The sequence below is a fragment of the Myotis lucifugus genome, unplaced genomic scaffold, assembly GCF_000147115.1.
Source record: "Myotis lucifugus unplaced genomic scaffold, Myoluc2.0 scaffold_1, whole genome shotgun sequence".
In the NCBI taxonomy this organism is placed as follows: domain Eukaryota; kingdom Metazoa; phylum Chordata; class Mammalia; order Chiroptera; family Vespertilionidae; genus Myotis; species Myotis lucifugus.
Genome location: NW_005871049.1, coordinates 38,340,991 through 38,359,772, shown reverse-complemented (window position 1 = coordinate 38,359,772; position 18,782 = coordinate 38,340,991). Strand labels below are relative to the sequence as shown.

General features: G+C 38.8%; 1 protein-coding gene across 1 annotated transcript in view; it reads right to left on the bottom strand.

Moving 5' to 3' along the window:
• Positions 1–15,030, bottom strand: part of FBXO16 (F-box protein 16) — a 45,450-nt gene extending 30,420 nt beyond the window's left edge. The window contains 3 exon segments of the mRNA XM_014457003.2: positions 7,061–7,096; positions 14,933–15,006; positions 15,009–15,030. Of these exon segments, the coding sequence (XP_014312489.1) occupies positions 7,061–7,096; positions 14,933–15,006; positions 15,009–15,030 (132 nt within the window).
• Positions 15,031–18,782: the final 3,752 nt, after the last annotated feature.

The following is an 18,782-nucleotide window of genomic DNA, read 5'->3' as shown; positions in this document are numbered from 1 at the left end:
TTAGGGGTGATCAGGCAGGCAGCCAGCCCAGTGGTTAGGAGCCAGTGGTCCTGGATTGTGAGAGGGATGTCCGGACCATCCCCCTGAAGGGTCCTGCATTGTGAGAGCGTGTAGGCTGGGCTGAGGGACACCCCTCCACCCCCCCCCCCTGCATGAATTTCATGCATCAGGCCACTCGTATATGTATAAAATTCCTAATAGAGTGCCTGACTCATTGCATGGCAGATATTATAATAAACTATCATAGTGAAGTTAAAAATAATAAGTATGTGGGTTAATCAATGTAAAAAGAAAATATATGTAAACAATTAAATGAAAAAGCATAAAATTACCATGTTTGTACATTGATAAGGATGGGAAATATATTGAGAATGGCTGAGATTTTCCCATGTACTTTCATTGATGCCCACCAAAAAAATGGGCCCAAATTGGAGTGATTTAAAATGAATATAAAAAGAACATTAGGATTACAAATGATGACGAACTCTACAAGAGAAAGCATTAAAACATTTTTCTTTAGAGGCTAAGAAGACAATTACTTTGGTTTCTCATTTCCCTGATGACAATGGTCAAAGGCAATTTAAATTTGGCTGTGATAGGTGTTCTTTGCCTCAAGGAATCTTCCTTTCTAATTGTGTTTGTTTAGGCTAATAGAAAACGAATTTGCATTCCTTGAACTCCTACCAATTGAAAGTGATGACTCAGAAGAATGCTTAACAGTTGGGGAAAACCCCTTTGGCATTTAAAAGGCGCTAGGAATAATCCAAAAAGTAAATAACCCGCTGTAGAGTTAACTGTACAGGAATTCGAAAATCTCCCACATCTCTTGCATCATCTCCCTAGTAAAAATACCCATAACATTGCAGCCATCGATCCAATGTGTGAGATTGGGGAGCAGCTGGGACCATTTATGGGACTTCACTTCACAGTTCATTTTTTACATTATATTATGTTGTTATGTTAAATTACGCTTATATCATATTTTATAATTATTTTAATGCCTTTTAAAATATATTTTTATTGATTTCAGAGGGGAAGGGAGAGGGAGAGAGACATAGAAACATTAATGATGAGAGAGAACCTGATTGGCTGCCTCCTGCCCGCCCGCAACTGGGGATCTAGCCTGAAACCTGGGCATGTGCCCTTGACTGGACTGGAACCTGGGACCCTTCAGTCCGCAGGCTGATGTTCTATCCACTGAACCAAACCAGTTAGGGCTTAATACCTTTTTTTAGGGGCTTTCTTGACTCAAAAGAATTGTGAAAAATCCTATTTTCAGAGTAGTTGGGAGTATTACGAGTATACTTGCTGCAGTTTCAGGAAGTGAGGACAATTGCTAGAGATGACGGTCCATTTATCTGACACAATGGCAAGGCAAAGTTCACGGAGAGTGAGGGATAAGATAAAAAGGGAGGCTTGTTATTTTTTGTTTATCGGTTATGTTAATCTGAGTTTCTGAGTCCTACTGTCAAAAACTCAAGTTCACAATTGTGTGAATACATTCTTGTTTTAAAAGTTTCAACTAGGTATGAATATAATCAAACATGAAAATCCTATTTAACCACTCCTCCCTGTCAATTCTCACTCACTCCATTCCCCAGAAATAACTACTGTTCACAGTTTGATGTTTGTGCACTTCTATGCAGTTACCTACACATAGATCCATCATTAAGGACACAGTTAGATGAAGTAGAATATACCCATTCTGCGGAATACTACATAGAAGTTTAAAAACCAAACAAAAGATAGCCACAGTATCCTGATCTGTAATGAGCTCCAGAGCATATTGCCTTCTCATTCGTTCATGGTAGGATGGATATGCAATGATCTATTTGCTCATTTTACTGCCAATACCATTTGGGTTATTTCTGATACAAAAACAGAACAAAAACACAAACCCTGCAATATCCTAGAACATGCCTTTTCAGGCCCCATGTGACCATTTCTCTAGTACAGTGAAATGGAAGTGGAATGACAGGTTCAAAGGATATTTGCATTTAAAAATTGAATAGAACGTGTCACACTGTCTTTTAAACGTCTTTACCATTTTTATATTCCTTCCCATTGTGTTTCAGCATATCCTCCTATTCACCAGTGAACCTTACTTTGGATGTTAATCTGTCTCTTTAATTGCTGCTGGCACACAGACAAAGGGAGGAATTGGGAATCTCATTGTCTAATTTGTATTTCTCCAAGTTTAGTGGAATAGAGCATCTTTTATGTTTATTGGCCATTTGTATATTTTTGTATATTTCTCATTGTTCCATTGACTTATTATTATATATGAGTATTTGTGCTTTTCTTATTGATTGTAGGAACTCATTATATCTCCCAGATATTAATCTTTATGTAGCATGCAATTTGCAAAATATTTTCCCGTTTCTCTTTTGAATTTTAACTGTGATTGCTTGTTTCCAGCAAGTTAAAAGTAATGCCATCTACTGTTCTCAAATTCTTCAAAATATTACTATTATTTCTAACAACATAGAAGCTGAGAAAAAGGTGAGATGCTTTCTTTTCAACTAAAATACTTCTGCTGTTATTTTCTGTTGATTGAGAGGCAACTGTCTTTTCTAACGGATTAAAAGGTGAGATTTTTTTATAAGGGATTAAGTAGTAGCATGGAATGGTAAAAGTAGAAGAGCTTTTAAGTTTCTCTTAATTATTTTGTTTGTTACTGTACAGAACATCAGACAGGACCATGTGCAAATGTGTGAACAAAAATGACATTCTACAGCCAAATAGAAAATACTCTTGGATTGTCTATCATTAAATAGGATTCATATTACATCTTAGCTCACAATGTCCAGATTGTTTTTAAAAATGACTTTTAAAAACTAGTTTGAGCTTTAAAACCAATACTCAATCATTTCCATGAAAATCCCAACTAATGCTAAGTAAAAAGAAAAATTGCTATCTTTATTTCACCTTTCTTTTTTTGGAAAGTATATTTCTTATGTTATCAATCTCTTATGTTGTTTATGAAACACACAAACAAAAAATCTACATGATATCGTAAATTTAAAGAATAAGTTTGTTTTTGGACAAAAGAGAAAAAGCAGTGAGTATCATTTATTCATTTGGTAGTATCAAGGAATGTATAACAAAGAGCATGATAGAACCATGTTTGCCCGCTATGGATAAGTCTATTGGAGAAGATAGATAATTAGTGATATTTGCAAATGTATATTTCTATTAGTTATGGTAAAAAAAAAGAATACATAAGATCTTTTAAATGTTTGAAAGATCTTAAAATGTTTGAAGACCTTATCCAGGGTGATATTAAAAATATTTAGTAATAATCAGCAATACCATCAACCAATCAAAACAGACAGAAGCTGGTCAGCCACATCAAATACTGGCTGAACTTTAGCCCTGGTTATATTAATTTAGGGATTTCCACTAATAGTAAGTGGAATGATAGCTGGTGTAGAAATAGTCATTCTACGTAAGTCTCTTTTTAAGTTGTTGGTCACAGATGCAAAGCTATTTAAAAACATACATATATAGAATGAGAAAAACTCAGCTAGATTTTAAATTTTTGGTATTTTTTTTTTAATCTTCACTCGAGTTGGGGGAGAGAGAGAGAGAGAGAGAGAGAAAGAGAGAGAGAGAGGTTAGGGATCAAACCTGCAACCCAGGTATGTGCCCTGACTGGGAATTGAACTGGTAACCTTTCAGTGCACAGGACAACACTCAACAAACTGAGCCACTCCAGCTGGGCATACATTTTTGGTATTTTTCATTTCTTAATTTTTAGCAGATTTATTTTGTAAAGTTTTATTATTATTTTGAATTGATAATATGTTCACATGATTAAAAATATCAAAAAGTATGAAAAGCTATTCAGAAAAAAGAGTCTCTTCCACCCTGCCACAGACTCACAGTTGCCCCTTTTCTCATGAATCCTTCCAGAGACATTATATATATATTTTTCTGCTTTGGTTAATAAATATCTTTAGGCTGAAGCTTGTAGACCAACACAGAAAAGAACTGGTGACCAACTAAGGTAACAAAAACAGTAAGAAATAAACCTTTATGCTAGTTTTAGTGCAAAGGACTGAATGTTTGTATCCCGCCAAACCCCAAATTCATATGTTGAAACCTACCCCCCAAGATGATGGTATTAGGAGGTGGGGCCTTTGAGAGGTGATTAGGTCATGAGGGTGGGGCTCCCATGAATGGGATGAGTGCCCTTATAAAAGAGGCCCCAGAGAGATTCCTCACTCCTTGAGCCATGTCAAGTTACAGTGAAAAGGCAATAGTCTATGAACCAGAAAGTGGGATCTCACTAGACAGTGAATTTGCAAGGGCCTTGATCTTGGACTTCCTAACCTTTAGAACTCTGAGAAATAAATTTTTGTTCTTTAAAAGCCTATGTATTTTGTTATAGCAGTCTGAACAAATTATGATACTTAGGAAAATGAGTTTTAGTAACTCATAGGAAAGGACATACTATCAACTGTTATATTCTGGGTTAAAGATGTCACTTAAGGAAGAAGGCTTTGTATGCTTTAAAAATAGAATATTTCAAGTTTATTACATATATCAAGAGTTAAAGAGCCTGGCCCGTGTGGCTCAGTGGAGTGTTGTCCCATGCACCAAGAAGGTCGATGGCTCAATTACCAGTCCAGGCACATGCCAGGTTGTGGGCTTGATTCTCAATAAGCCCGGGATGTGAGGTAGGCAGCCGATTGATATTTCTTTCTCATTGATGTTTCTATCTTTCCCTTCCTTCCTCTCTAAAATCAATAAAAACATATTAAAAAAAAAAAAGATTGCCCTAACTGGTTTGGCTCAGTGGATAGAGCATTGGCCTGCGGACTGAAAGGTCTTAGGTTCCGTTCTGGTCAAGGACATGTACCTTGGTTGCGGGCACATCCCCAGTAGGAGGCGTGCAGGAGGCAGCTGATCAATGTTTTTCTCTCATCGATGTTTCTAACTCTCTATCCCTCTCCCTTCCTCTCTGTAAAAAAATCAATAAAATATATTTTAAAAAAACAAGAGACTAAGTATTTAAAAAAAGAATTAAAGAAATCCAAGTATAGTTTTTAAAAGGAATCCTAATTTATTTGTAAAATTGAGATATAATTCACATGCCATAAAATTCAGTGTTTTGAGTGTACAATTCAGTAGTTTGTAGTATATTCACAAGGTTGTATAGCCATCACTATCTAATTCCAGAACATTTTCATTACCCCAAAAAGAAATCTTGTACCCATTACAGTCAATCCCTCTTCCCCTTGTCCTCCAGCCCCTGGAAACCATTAACCTAATTTCTGACAACATGGATTTGCCTTCTGGACTCTTCATAGAAGTGGAATCATATACTATGTGGCCTCTTTCACTTAGCATACTATTTTTCAAGGTTTATCCATGTTGTACCATGTATCAGTACTTTATTGCATTTTCTTACCCTTGCTTTTTAAATTTTTGGTAAAATATACATGACATAAAATTTACTATTTAACCATTGTTAAGTGTTAAGTTTAGTGGCATTAAGTACATTCACATTGTTATGCAACCATCACCGCTACGCTTCTGCAGAACTTTCTCATCATCTCAAAATGAAAATCTGTTTACATTAAACAATAATTTCTCATCTTTTGGCAACCTCTCTTCTACTTTCTGTCTCTATGAATCTGACTACTCTAGGTACTTCATCTAAGTAGAATCCTACAACAACATTTGTCTTCTTGAGCCTGGCTTATTTCACTTACCACAGTGCATTCATATTTCATGTTGTAGCATGTATAAAATTTCCTTCTTTTTCAAGGTTGAATGATATTCCACTGTATGGATATACTAACTTTTGCTTAGTCATTCATAAGTCGATGGATATTTGGATGTTTATGATTTTTTGCTACTATGAAGATTCGTGTACAAGTTTTTGCATGACCATATTTTTTCAATTCTCCTGGGTGGTAGAGACTATTAGATGGGACTGCAGAGTGATTTGATGAGTAATAAACATTGCCCAGAGATGGATACTTTGATCATGACCCAGGGATGGACAAGGACCACTGGGACTTTGTGTCTCATTTGTATGAAGGATAGTTGTATCTTGCTAGATAAAAGCATAAAGTTGTTCCTGTAACCACTTGAATAAGGATGTATGTGGATGCTAAGTAGCCAAATGGTTGAACTGTGTTGGTTATTAAGCTATTGTCTCTCAGATCCAAACTCACCTTTCTGTATTCTACTTTGTGAGTAGAGAAGGCTGGGTCTCTATAAATCGTATTTCTCCTTTGATAGCTGACTCCCTGTTAAATGTTGCCAATGGGGAAGAGGGTACTAGAGGGAAACTCAGGTAGAAGAGCCTTACTCCTTTGTTTCCTTGCTGTTCCTGGCAGCAGCATCCTAACTCTTGACCCTGGCAGCAGCAGTTAATTCCAGGGTCTGATTTTTTCCACACGCCCAGAACCATCACACTTCCTCAGATGTATAGGAATCAGCTGGCTGCTATCTACTTTGTTCCTCAGAAGTCTGGGTCCCCTGTAGGGCTGGTCCGAGCCCCACAGGGTCCTTCTTCTGAACTTCTGAGGTACCAGTAAAGCTGGAAAAAGCTACTTCTGCAGTTCTATTTCCATGGCACCTCAGTGTTCCCTTTTTGTCTTTTCTGTTTTCCAGTATTTGTTTAACCAGTTCTATCTATTTAATGTAATTATGTCTGGGCCTTGGCTGGGTAGCTCAGTTGGTTAGAGTGTCATTCCGATATGCCAAGGTTGCCAGAACATATAAGAAGCAACCAATGAATGCATAAATAAATGGAACAGCAAATTGATGTTTCTCTCTCTCTTTCCCTTCCTCTTCCTCTCTAAAATCAATAAATAAAAAATTTAAAAACATTAATTATGTCTATTAAAATAACTGGTCTAATTTCTATTTTCCTGACAACCATAACTGATAAAGTACCAAAAAACTTCTCAGGCTATGAGCAATCATCACTGATTACCTTACATCTAAACTGAATTCTTTGGGCTCTATGATAACATAACATATTATACAAGTATATTTTATCCGTTTCAAATATAGAAGTAAGTATATTTTAAATGGTTACCCATTTTCCAAGTAGAGCTCTTCTTTCTTCAAATACCTACAATAAATTAAAAATAATGGAATGATTTCATAATTCATGGTTCAAAATACCCATTACAAGAAAGATAGCATTAAAATATCCATAAATAAGTAGTATTTTCATTGCGTCAACAGAATATAAAAAGATTTCATTCTTGAGAAGGTACTTTACTTGTTTTTAACTTGGGCAAGGTATCTTTTTTATCAGTTTCTGCATGTGGAATAATTCATCTTAAAGAAGTAATAATTTTACCCGGCCACATATGAGAGGCAACCTATCAATGTTTCTCTCATCATCTCAAAATGAAAATCTGTTTACATTAAACAATAATTTTCTCTCTTACTCTCTCTCCCTCCCTCTCTTTCTAAACTCAATAAACATATTCTTGGGTGAGAACTAAAAAAAAAAGTAATACTTTTTTAAAGAGAAGAAATTAGAAAAGAATGAGCCATGGCCAGTGTGGCTTAGTTGGCTGAGCATTGTCCCATGCACTGAGAGGTCATCGGTTTGATTCCCAGACAGGGCACATGCCCCAGTTGCAAGCTTTATCCCCAGTAGGGGGTGTGCAGGAGGCAGCTGATCAATGGTTGATCAATGTTTCTCTCTCATTGAAGTTTCTCTCCTTCTCCCTCTCTCTATCTTAAAAAAAAAAAATCAATACTAACATATATATATATATATTTTTTTTTCAAAAGAATGAAACTGTAAAGTGAAATCAACATCAGAATTTGAAAGATGAAAAAACTGACAAAGAAAGCACAGTAAAATGGAGATCTTCCCCTCAAATATTTCAGTATCAATAGTTTGAGAACTTATGAAGTTTATGAACGAGCAGCTCTATTTTTATGTCAGTGTACACACATATTAGTAGGTTTACGTGTACTTATTATGCATCTCTGTGCTTACAACTCAGTGTTTAACTGTATAGGTTTGTTGTTGTATAGTATTTAGGACAGAAATCATGTATTATTCATCTTTCCATCTCCAGTATAGAGTGTTATACACAGTATATCACAGGTACTCATGTTTAATGGATTAAATGAATGTGGCAATGAAAGTGACAATGAATATACTTATGGATATATTGGTACATGTGAATTATTTAGCTATTGATGTAGAGGTGTTTTTCTGAGCATCAGTTACTAGTATATGTGTATCTTAGTGAGTGAAGAAGGGAAAACTAATGTGAGAATGTCTGGCAGGAAACTATGGAGAGAGGAAACAAGAAAAAGTAATGAACAGATGTAAGTGTCTCTCTCACTCCCACACATGCACCCTGTCAGCTTTCAAAATTGGAATCATTTTGAAGGTTGCCAGATGGGAAGGGGTTTGGGAGGATGGATGAAAAAGGTAAAGGGATTAAGAAATACACATTGGTTGTTACAGAATAGTCATTTGCATGTAAAATACACATAGGGAATATAGTCAATAATATTCTAATAACTATGTAGGGTGTAAGATTTATTTGGATGATCAGTTAGTAAGTTATATAATGTCTAATTAATGGGGTGTACACTTGAAACTAATATGTTACTGTATGTCAACTGTAATTGAAAAATAAAAAAATGATTTAAAATAAAAAAATTGGAATCAACGTTTTTCCCTTCCTCTTAGCACTACCTAAATTCTCTGTCACTGCAAGAACATTCCTACTAGAAGAGTAACTCAGGCCTATTTCTTCCCTTTTTGTAGAGGAGGACGAGGAGTTGGCTTTATGCTTCTAATGGATCACACTTTCCTTCCTTTTTTACTCTCAACTCTAGTTTCAAAGGGCATACAAAATGAGGACTGAAATAATTGGTTCAACCACAACCCCAAGGCCAGCGAAATGTCAGTTCTGCTCTTGGTTGGAGAATCTCATACATCACAGGTAGGCTTTCTTTGCACATTAAAGAAGAAAAAGAATGTCCTTCTCTCCTCCCCACTAATTCACTGCCACCTGAGCTACTAGGACCCTCAAATAAACTCAGAATTTCTAGGTGAAAACAGAAGCGTACCTACAGAATACAGAAGACTCAAAAATCTGGATTCAAATATTTCCTGAACTCTTCTCCTCCCTCTAACCAAATCCAATCAGTCATCTATCACCCAAACCAAATTGTCAGCACCACCACTTTTCTGATGCCCAGTGACCTAACTCCTCCCAGCTCATATCCCATGTACAGCGCATGGTCTCTACAGGGTTTGCTATGGCTCTCTAGTTGTTTCTGTTCATTTTATCTTCCCATGTAGATTACAACCACTGTCTCTACATACTCCACAGGTTCTGTGGCAGGCCCTCCAAAAACACTTGCTAATTGAACAATAACAGCAAAAAGCTTCAAAAGTCATAGAATTTTAGTGCTCAGAGAAATCCTAGAGATATTTTTGCCCAATTTCCTTGTTTTATAGAGGTCAACCAGAGGCCCAAAGGGGGTTACACTTACAGATTTTTAAAAATCACGGTTTCCACACTGTCTGTTCAGTTCAACTCTGTACTTGTTTCCTCCCTAGAACCTTGGTCTTCCCTGTCTTGACTTTCAGTTCGACATGCTTTGGCCTTTCAAAAGGAGGAGGGCTGACCATCATGGTGGCCAATGACAGTAAGGAGCATTGGAAACAAAGGAGCACTGACTTGAAGGGGCCAGGAGAATCAGCAAGAAGTAGCAGAAAGGGAGTAGGGTGGGAGGTGGAGAGTGTTATTCAGGCTAAAACAATAGTTTTTAGAGGGCCAACCACCAAGCCTAAGCAGGGTCCAAGTGATAATGGAGAAAATAAAATGAAATAAAGATCGCTAAGAGAGTCACTTAAAATAGAGTCAGAGGCTATTAAGGATTGAGGCTTATGAACCTCTTGTGCCTCAGTTCTCAGAGCTGCGTTTATATTGCTAAAACTGTTACTAAACTACCTCATGGCTGAGCTATAAGCATCCTGGAGCTGAAAACATCTTGGAACAATTGCTACTTGGACACATACACTAGTAGACTTTACTTCCTTCCTTGTCGTTTCTGCTTCCCCCATTTACATATTGGAACTAACCAATCCCTGTGAACCTAGCCAGCAATCCTTTATTTGCATGAAAGAATTATATTTTGTGGATTTGTGTGTTTTTTTTTTTCCTTCTTCTTCTTCTTTTTTTTTTTTTTTTTTTTTAAATAAACCCTGCCTTTGCCTGCTCTCTCCAGAGTGCAGTTTGGGTTGCTACCTGAATCTGTGTCTATCAGATTGCAATCTTTTCGCTCAAATAAATGCTTTTTGTTCAGCAATGTTTTTCATGCTAAAACAATGAGTCTTTAAAGGGCCAACGATCAAGTCTAAGCAGGGGTCAAGCAAATCCAGTTTTTTATCAAAAGGCATCTAGACCCAAGTAGAAACTGACGGGAGTGAATTGGGAGGGAAAACATTAAATGAGTTGAAATCTGGTTCTGACTCTACCCTTGACAAGAAATACAATTTGGGACAAATTAGTTAATTGTCAGGTCCTTAGTCAGAGTCTTATAGTCTCTGGTTGGAGCAAGTCTTCATTTAGAAGATTTGCAATCATGTTCTGCATCTTAAAGAGCTGGAAAACAAAGTATCAATTCAAAATGGAAATATAAAAATGGATCTTCTTTCTTTGCAGAATATTTATAACACAATTTGCTTAGATCCTGCTGTTAAATCAAAATCCTATGTTGTTATTTCAGTCTATTGATACTGCAGTTACATATTTCACTGTGTGACATCATTACAGTGTGGGAATAAGAAATTTAGGGGCTCCTCAATGATGATTGATGGTAACTAGGTGCTTTTCTCAGAACACCCTTCTTTAAAAAAATTATTGATTTCAGAAAGGAAGGGAAGGGAGAGAGAGATAGAAACCTCAATGATCAGAATCATTGATTGGCTGCCTCCTGCACATCCCCCACTGGGAGTCGAGCCTGCAACCTGGGCATGTGCCCTGACCAGGAATCGAACCGTGACCTCCTGGTTCATAGGCCAATGCTCAACTAAAGAGCCACACTGGCTAGGCTCTCAGAACACCCTTTTAAAATGTACTGTACTACATCTGTGAACCATACTCAAAAGAAATGTTGGTTACTTTCAATTCAAATACTAGATGGCCAAGAAATGCGTATACTTTCAAAACATTCCTCCTCTCAAAATTCACAGCGCATGAATTATTTTGAAATCTGTTACATTTGTCCATGTTGATAACGCTGTTTTCCTAGGCATCTCAATTTGAATTCAATCTTTCTGCTTAAAGCCTGCAATGAAGTTAAAATCCTGTGACTCTTATTTTAGTCTGGAATAGTTACATATTTCACATTTTACTACAGAATAGAAGAAAATTAAAACAAAAAACAGGGCCTCAAAATTACACACTGATCATTGGTGACAAGTGCCCTGTTTTATAAATGTAGAAAACCCCTTGAAATTATTGTATGGACACTTTCACATCACCAGCTGTGAATATCACTCGAGGATATTTTTTCCATTGATTTGTGGGGTTTTTTTAGAGAGACTGGAAGGGAGTGGGGGAGGAGAGGAGAAAGAGAGAGAGAGAGAGAGAGAGAGAGAGAGAGAGAGAGAGAGAGAGAGAAACATTGATGTGAGAGAGACACATCAACTGGTTGCCACCTGCACACACTCTGATTGGGGCCAGGATCTATCTGCAACCTAGGTAGTGCTCTTGACTGGGGATTGAACCCAAGATCCTTCGTTGCAAGGGCCAACGCTATAACCACTGACCCATGCCAGTCAGGGCTTGGCGTCTATTTTTAATTCCTTTCATGCAGTCAGAATGCTAGGCCTGAAAGGGATCTTCAAGGTCATCTGATCAGACCTAATCATTTTATAAAGGAGGACAGTAAAGACCAGAGAAGGTAAGGAGCTCCAGTCATGGGAAATTATTGGAACAGCATTTCTTTTAGGTTCAGAGAGGCAAAGGGTCAAATCCAGGCTAAGGAAGGAGGGCTACAGACACAAGAAGGTGAGAGTCAATGGAGGGAGCTTCCAGGGTGACCCCATGTCTTGTGCTCCAGGAACCACAGCAGGCACTGGAGACAGAGAGAAAAGATAGAACCTCAACTCCTGACACATTGGTCGGAAAAAGTGATGAGAGCAAAGAAAAGCAAGCAGGAAGAGGCTTCCCAGAGAAAATGATATTTGATTGACTCTCCCAGAAGGCAATGAGGAGAGTATATGCAAAGGTGTGGAGGTGTGAGAGAGATGGCTCACCTGGGGGCCACTCAGGTGGCCTGGATATAGGATCAGAGGAAGCTGTGGCAGGGGTTGGAACTGGGCTGCTGCTGAGGTCAACTCATGAGGGGTCCTCAATGCTATGCATGGGGGTTTGGAATTTACCCTTCAGAGTGGGGCCTTTTATTAGTTTTATGTAACAGGATTAGATTAGTATTTTAGAAATATTATTCTGAGATCAAAATAGAAAATGGATTAATAGGGACAGAGGCAGTGAAACCTGTTAGGGGGTTATTACAATGCACCAGGCAAGGGTGATGAGAGTGTGAACTGAGAATGTGGAACTGGAGATAGATGTAAATGGAGAAAAGGAGCCTGGGTGATGAGCTCTAGGAGGAAGGCTCCTAGAACTTGAAAACGAATTGGATATGGAGGTTGAGGGGTGCTGGTAGACACGCCTCCCTGGGCCTCTCACACTCCTAAATGTCTTGGAATATCAAGAATGCAAGGCCCTGACCGCCATTTCTCCAAGTTTTGTTTTTAGGAAGGCAAACTTGAGTACTGCAGTACTCTCTCCCTTTGGGACCAAGAGCAGGCTTGTTTACTCTAAAAGCAGTGGATTCTCTGGCCTCATAGTTCCTCAGCTGTGACACAAACCCAAGGTGTGTGTGTTATTTATCTGGGCCCTCTGCATCGCTCCTGTCGGACAAGGCAGGCAGGGAGAACTGTCACCAACATGATGCTCATGCTTCACTGTGAGTGATAAAGTTCTTTGTCTCTGACCCCAGACTCTTGCATCTTTTACTATGAAACTGTAGTGTCTTCTATGCCATAAGTAACAGGCTAAGTTATTAGCTTGTAAATTGGGGGAAACCAAATTCCAGACCAACAGAGAGAAGGAAGATTTCTGGTTTAAGTGACCTGGAGTGAAGTGGGACTTGGTGTTTCACGAGGGGAAGGAACTAATGTGTAGGAGCAAGATAATGAGGACAGTTTTGCTGATTTTACTGCCAACTAGTGTGGTCCTTGTAACAGTAATAGTTGCTCCTAGAACAATGAGGGGGTTAGGGACACTGACCCCCTACACCAGGGGTCCTCAAACTACAGCCCGCGGGCCACATGCAAATACAAATATTGTATTTGTTCCCGTTTTGTTTTTTTACTTCAAAATAAGATATGTGCAGTATGCATAGGAATTTGTTCATAGTTTTTTTTAAACTATAGTCCGGCCCTCCAACGGTCTGAGGGACAGTGAACTGGCCCCCTGTTTAAAAAGTTTGAGGACTCCTGCCCTACACAGTCGAAAATCCATGTATAAATGGACCTGCACAGTTCAAACATGTGTTGGTCAAGTCACCTGTACTGATAATAGGAGCTCACAGACCTGTTGGTAAATTCTGCTCCTACCTGAAGCAGGAACAGAAATCCCCAGAGATTGGCATGATACCCCAGCATGATATTCAGCTCCCCCCACCCCCTTGCAATCCTTTGTTTGGTGTATTCTAATAGTGCCTCCCCAGAATGCAAGTCATAAATAAGTTCTTAGGAGAAACTGAGTCATGTGAGTAATGGGATGAGATTTATTCATTTTATTTATTTGGTTAAATGTCTGGCATTATCCAGTAACTGCAACTGTAGCAAGAAAATGTGTTTTGGGGAAATTCTTCATAGACCACCCTCTCCTCTCTCATACCTCTCTAGTGGTTCCAGCAGAGAACCAGTGATAGAAGAAAAAAAGCATTTGGAGTGAGAGAGAGGAGCAGTGACTAGAGCAGTGGTTCTCAACCTGTGGGTCGCGACCCCTTTGGCGGTCGAACAACACTTTCACAGGGGTCACCTAAGACCATCCTGCATATCAGATATTTACATTACGATTCATAACAGTAGCAACATTACAGTTATGAAGTAGCAACGAAAATAATTTTATGGTTGGGTCACAACATGAGGAACTGTATTTAAAGGGCCAGAAGGTTGAGAACCACTGGACTAGAGGAAAGAACAAATCTAAGAAATTTTCATTGCAGGTAGGGACTCTGTGTCTATTGCCAGCCTTGTCCACATAGCAAGGGCTCAATAAAAAATTTTTGAAAAAAAAAGTCTTCATTTTTTTTTCATCCATTACATTCCTAAACAATTGGTATTCATATTTTGATATTCAAACTTTTAATAATTTTATTTATTTATATTTTAATTGACTTTTTAAAAATATTTTTTTATTGATTTCAGAGAAAAAGGGAAAGGGAGAGAGAGAGAGAAACATCAATGATGAGAGAGAATCATTGATTGGCTGTCTCCTGCATGCCCCCTACTCAGATCGAGCCCGAAACCTGGGCATGCACCCTTGACCAGAATTAAACCTGGGACCCTTCAGTCTGCAGGCTGATGCTCTATCCACTGAGCCAAACTGGCTAGGGTAGTTTAGAGAAAGAGGAAGGGGGAAAGAGGGGGAGGGATAAAAGGAGAGGGTGAGAGAGAGAGAGAGAGAGAGAGAGAGAGAGAGAGATTGAGATTTGTTGTCCCATTTATTTATATATATATTCACTGGGTTGATTCTTTTATGTGCCCTGACCAGGGATCAAACCCACAACCTTGGCATATCAGGATGATGCTCCAACTGAGCTACCTGGCCAGGGCAATACTTTTTTCCCCCTTTGAGGCATGAATGCAACTAATAAAATAGCTCTGGTAACTTACCCGATCATTCAAAAGTTTATGGTTTAAGGGTGTCCAGGTACTCATCTTTGTCTGCATTTTGGGACCATCCGTGCTTTTGGAGGTGCAAATGCCATCATGAAATAACTGGGTATTCTTCTATAAGAAAACTATACCTATCAGAAGAAATGAATCATATCTTCAGACTACTAAAAATACCAATACCATACAATCTTTTAGTATGTTGAGAGAAGAGATTGAAGGGAAGAACACTTGCTGGGAGCACTTTCTATGTATGCTCAATTAAAGTTCATAACAATCTGGTGAGGTGGTAGGTTTTAACTTATTACATAAAGAAAATGAAGCTCATTTAAGTTACATGCTCTGCCCAAAATTATACAGACTGGAACTGGAAATCAGACTCAAGTCGATTTAACTCTATTTTCATTGGACCACAGAGGGAAATCAAGACTCACTCCTAGCTAAGAATATATCATATTGGCTTGGAAAGAAGAGGTATTTTAATTTATAAAATCACTAGAGGCCTGGTGCATGAAATTTGTGCACTGGAGGGGAGGGGGGTGTCCCTCAGCCCGGCCTGCGCCCTCTCACAGTCCTGGTCCCATCGCTCCTTACCTCTTGGCTCGCGGCTCCTTAGCGCTGCTGTGGAGGCGGGAGAGGCTCCCACCACTGCTGCTACGCTCGTCAGCCCAACTTCTGGCTGAGTGGTGTTCCCCCTGTGGGAGCGCACTGACCGCGAGGGGCAGCTCCTGCATTGAGCATCTGCCCCCTGGTGGTCAGTGAGCATCATAGTGATTGGTTGTTCTAGTTGTTCTGCTGTAACGGTCGCTTAGGCTTTTATTATATAGATAGTGCAATATGAAACACTCCATCCTTGTCCTGTGTCATTGTCTTCCTCCCCTTTTAACTTTCTGACATCTAAATAACAAGGGTTCTACCTTGATACCATATTTAAGAAGTTGAGTGATGTAATATACAACACTAAGCATTTGGAGATGGACAGTTTTGAGTTTATTGAGGGAAATGTGCCCAGTATATATTTGCCTTCATTTGATGAAAGCACTATAATTTCCATGAGGAATTACCTTTCCCTCATTGTTTACAGTTTGCTGGGTTGGTTAATCAAAGTGGCCTCCCCTTCCCTGGTTACAAGACGGAGCTAGGCCAGTTGAGATTGACGCTGGCTTATCCTTACTTTACAGCAGAGGTGGGCATTCAAAGTAGCACTGGTACTCTGCTAGGTTGTTCCTGCTGCCTCATCCCTCAGAAGCCTCTGGCCTTGTCCATTTCGTGAGCCACATGACATCCTTGCAATAAACTTCCTCTTTTGCTTACATTAGCTAGGATCTGTTTCTATTACTTACAACCAAAAATGTTTACCTCATATGGGTTTGATCCTGGTTCTACAACTTAGTAACTGTATAACTTTTTGCAAGTTATTTAATCTACCTGAGCTCCAATTTTCTCATTTGTCAAATAAGACTGTATATATATATATGTCTACACCAGGGTGTGGGCCTTTTTTCTGCCAAGGGCCATTTGGATATTTACTTTATTTTTAAAAAATACATTATTATTTATTTTTAAAGATACATTTTTATTTATTAGGGAGAGGGAGAGAGAGATAGAAACATCAATGATGAGAGAGAATCATTCATCAGCTGCCTCCTGCATGCTCCCTATCAGGCATGTTCCCTTGACTGGACTCAAACCTGGGACCCTTCAGTCTGTAGGCCAACGCTCTATCCACTGAGCCAAACCAGGTAGGGCTGGATATTTATAATATCATTTGTGGACCATACAAAATGATTGACTTAAAAATTAGCCTGCTATATTTGGTCAAACATTTAATGAACTCACCCCTAATGCCTTAGCAGGGCCAGACCAAAGGATTTCACGGGCCTTATATGGCCCTTGGACTGGACATTCCCCACCCATGATCTATACTCAACTGCCTCTGTGAATACTACAGAATAAGGATCCAGCAGACTGCCTGACAGATAGGTGGCCTCAATAAGTAGTGACATCCTTGTAGTCTTTCTTAGAACTTCCTATCATTCCCAATCGTTCATAGAGTGCCTAAATACCTGTCCTGTAGAGGGCCATGACAAAATATTTTAAGGTGGAAAACAGTTACAGCAGATTGATGCCAGTGTCAATGTATATCCTCCATGTTTCTGCCCTCCTTCCTCTCTGAAGGTGGGCTTCATGTTGAAAGGCAGTGGTGATGACTAAAGGGATCAGGGCTTGTCTGTCTGATCTATGGGTTCCAAAAATTATTCTATAGCAGCAAATATTGGACAATTAAAAAAAAACAACAACAATCATTCGTTTTAGGCTTATATGGGGTTCCCCCAAATGCTAGATCTGAAATTTTTGAGGCTTTCACTAGACATGTAATACTATCTCTCAGGTTTAAGTTGTAGGTGAAGATAAAGCCAATGTTTTCAAACCTCAGTGGCGTCATTAGACAATACCTTCCTGCAGTTACCTGCTGCCATCATACCACTGGGACAAAGGGGGCTCAGATCAACCCTCACGTCCTTCTCAGCCCCCTAACAGCCAATTATCTAAGTCACACCTATTTGGCTAAGTTGCAAAAGGCATAAGAAATGACTTCATTGCAGTATTATTCATTGGCAGCTATAAAAGTACATGTGAGTAGGCAAATTACAGATACAAAGGCATGGTCACCGAGTCTAGATCTGCCTAGTTAAAAACTACATATTTCTTTTTTGTCGTTGTTGCTATTTATCTACATTTGACCTTCCTTCTTATTAAACCAGGTGTCTTTAATTTTTCTTTGAGGGTCAAATAACTCTTTGAGAATGTGATGAAAGCGATGAATTTTCTCCCTAGAAAAAATGCACATGAACATAAAATTTTGCTTACCCCAGGTTAAAAACTCCTGCTGTAAGCCAAGAAACTCTCTCTCTTCCCACTTTGTATAGGAAAAAAGCTAGGCAAAAATTTTGAATTAGGACAAAGGAGCTTTTCTAGGACCTCCCCAAGGCCCTGCACTGATTGTTTTTCCCCCCTGGTTCCTCAAAGCTAGAAATTATTTGAACAAGGCTTTCTTCAAATCAACCTGAGGGCAATTGGTATTCAGGAGGTGGGCCTGGCCAGGAGAAACAGCCCTCTTGGTAATACAGTCCTGCTGAAGCATGAAAACGGGGTGTCCTACCCTGTCTTTTGTCATCATTCTTTCACAATTTTCCTCCTCTCCTCATACCAGAAAATAGGCAGTGTGCATATCTGCATGCACACACATGTTCACGGTATAGACCACTCAGGGCTATTATAAAGACAGACGCTTTTAGATAACATACACAAAAATAATTGCCCCCACTCCATCAACAAGACAAAGCAAGTTTTTCCCCCTCCTTCCACATCTAAAGCTCGCTGGTGCTATTTTTGTGACCTCTTTCCTCCTTCATGGCTGTTCCTGAATGTTTATTTTTAAATTTTCTTTGAAAAAAAAAGGAAGAAAGAGGACCTATGGCCTTAGCCCCCAACGTATGGTTCTGTTTCCATGTTTAACAGCAAGGATGGATCCTCCTGTAAAGTTCCAGGGGCCACACATCTCTAATTCCATCTCCCAAGTCATTTTTCATACTGTCACCATTACTCAACTTTGCTTAGGACCTGTTAGGCCTGTATTAGAGGTACAAAGGTATGAGTTTCTACTTTAATGGAGATTATAGTCCACTATTAGAGAGTTTCCTCTTTGACAAATAAAAATTATATATATTTGAAGTGTACAAGGTGATGTTTTGGTATATGTATACATTGTGAAATGAACACTCAAACTATTTAATTATTACCATGTTAATTTTCTCAGTATGAAGTAGAGGTGTGTGTGTGTGTGTGT